The following is a 1,355-nucleotide window of genomic DNA, read 5'->3' on the forward strand; positions in this document are numbered from 1 at the left end:
CCCAACCAAGACCAAGACCAACCAAGACCAACCAACCAACCCCAACCAAGACCAAACACCCAACCAAGACCAAAGACCCAACCAACCCCAACCAAGACCAAGGACCCAACCCCAACCAAGACCAACCAACCCCAACCAAGACCAACCAACCCCAACCAAGACCAAGCACCCAACTGACCCCAATAAAAACCAAGCACCCAAATGACCCCAACCAAGACCCAACCAACCCCAACCAAGACCCAACCGACCCCAACCAAGTCCCCACCCAACCCCCCCCGCCGCCCGTCACCCACCACGAAGAACTGCATGGAGGGCAGGGCCTCTCCCTCGGGCTCGGGCGCCGGCGGCGCGGTCGCCGGCACCGGCGGCTGCTGCTGCTGCTGCTGCTGGTTGTGGAGCTGCTGCTGGAGCTGCTCGGGCCGCGCCGGCCCCGTCACGTCCAGCTCTTCGTCCTCCTCGTCGTCCGTGATCTTGATGTCCAGATCCTCCGTGTACTTCTTGCGCTTCACCTGCCGGTTCGACCGGCGCTTCTGGAAGGGGGGACGCGAGGGGTTGGGTGGGACCTCGAGAGGGGCGGGGCACCTTCGGGGGGCGGGCGGGGCCGTACCTGGACGCTGGACTCGTCGTCGTCGCGCGGGGACGGCGCCGGCAGCGCCTCCGAGTCGGAGTTGTCGGAGGAGGCGTTGCGCTTGCGCTTCTTGCCCACCACCGGCGTGATGGTGCTGGGGGGGGGGAGGGACAGGGTCAGGGTTGGGTGGGCAAGACCACGGTTGGGTGGTCAAGACCATGGTTGGGTGGCCAAGACCACAGTTGGGTGGTCAAGACTGTGGGTGGGTGATTAAGACCACGGTTGGGTGACCCAAGCCATGATTGACTTACCAAGACCATGGTTGGGTTACCAAGACCACGGTTGGGTGGTCAAGACCATGGTTGGGTGGCCAAGACTACAGTTGGGTGGTCAAGACTGTGGTTGGGTGGCCAAGACCATGGTTGGGTGGCCAAGACCGTGGTTGGGTGGTCAAGACCACGGTTGGGTGGTCAAGACCGTGGTTGGGTGACCCAAGCCATGGTTGACTTACCAAGACTGTGATGGGGTTATCAAAACCATGATTGAGTGACCAAGACCATGGTTGGCTGACCCAAGCCATGGTTGACTTACCAAGACCATGGTTGACTTACCAAGACCGCAGTTGGGTGACCCAAGCCACAATTGACTTACCAAGACCACAGATTGGTAGTCAAGACCCCAATTGGGTGACTCAGACCACAGCTGGGTGACCCAAGCCATGGTTGACTTACCAAGCCCATGGTTGGCCACGATGCCCCCCAAGACCAAGCCCAGTTGACCCCCAAGC

General features: G+C 61.1%; 1 protein-coding gene across 1 annotated transcript; it reads right to left on the minus strand.

Annotated features, from left to right (window-relative positions):
* Positions 1-293: 293 nt before the first annotated feature.
* On the minus strand, positions 294-722 carry LOC113962657 (chromodomain-helicase-DNA-binding protein 8-like; the record flags this gene model as incomplete). The annotated part of the gene is made up of 2 exons (XM_027673413.1): positions 294-530; positions 608-722. Coding segments are annotated over 2 exons (352 nt in total), but the record flags the coding sequence as incomplete, so codon positions are not given.
* Positions 723-1,355: the final 633 nt, after the last annotated feature.

The sequence above is a fragment of the Neopelma chrysocephalum genome, unplaced genomic scaffold (genome assembly GCF_003984885.1).
Source record: "Neopelma chrysocephalum unplaced genomic scaffold, ASM398488v2 Primary Assembly neopelma1_184171, whole genome shotgun sequence".
Taxonomy (NCBI): Eukaryota; Metazoa; Chordata; class Aves; order Passeriformes; family Pipridae; genus Neopelma; species Neopelma chrysocephalum.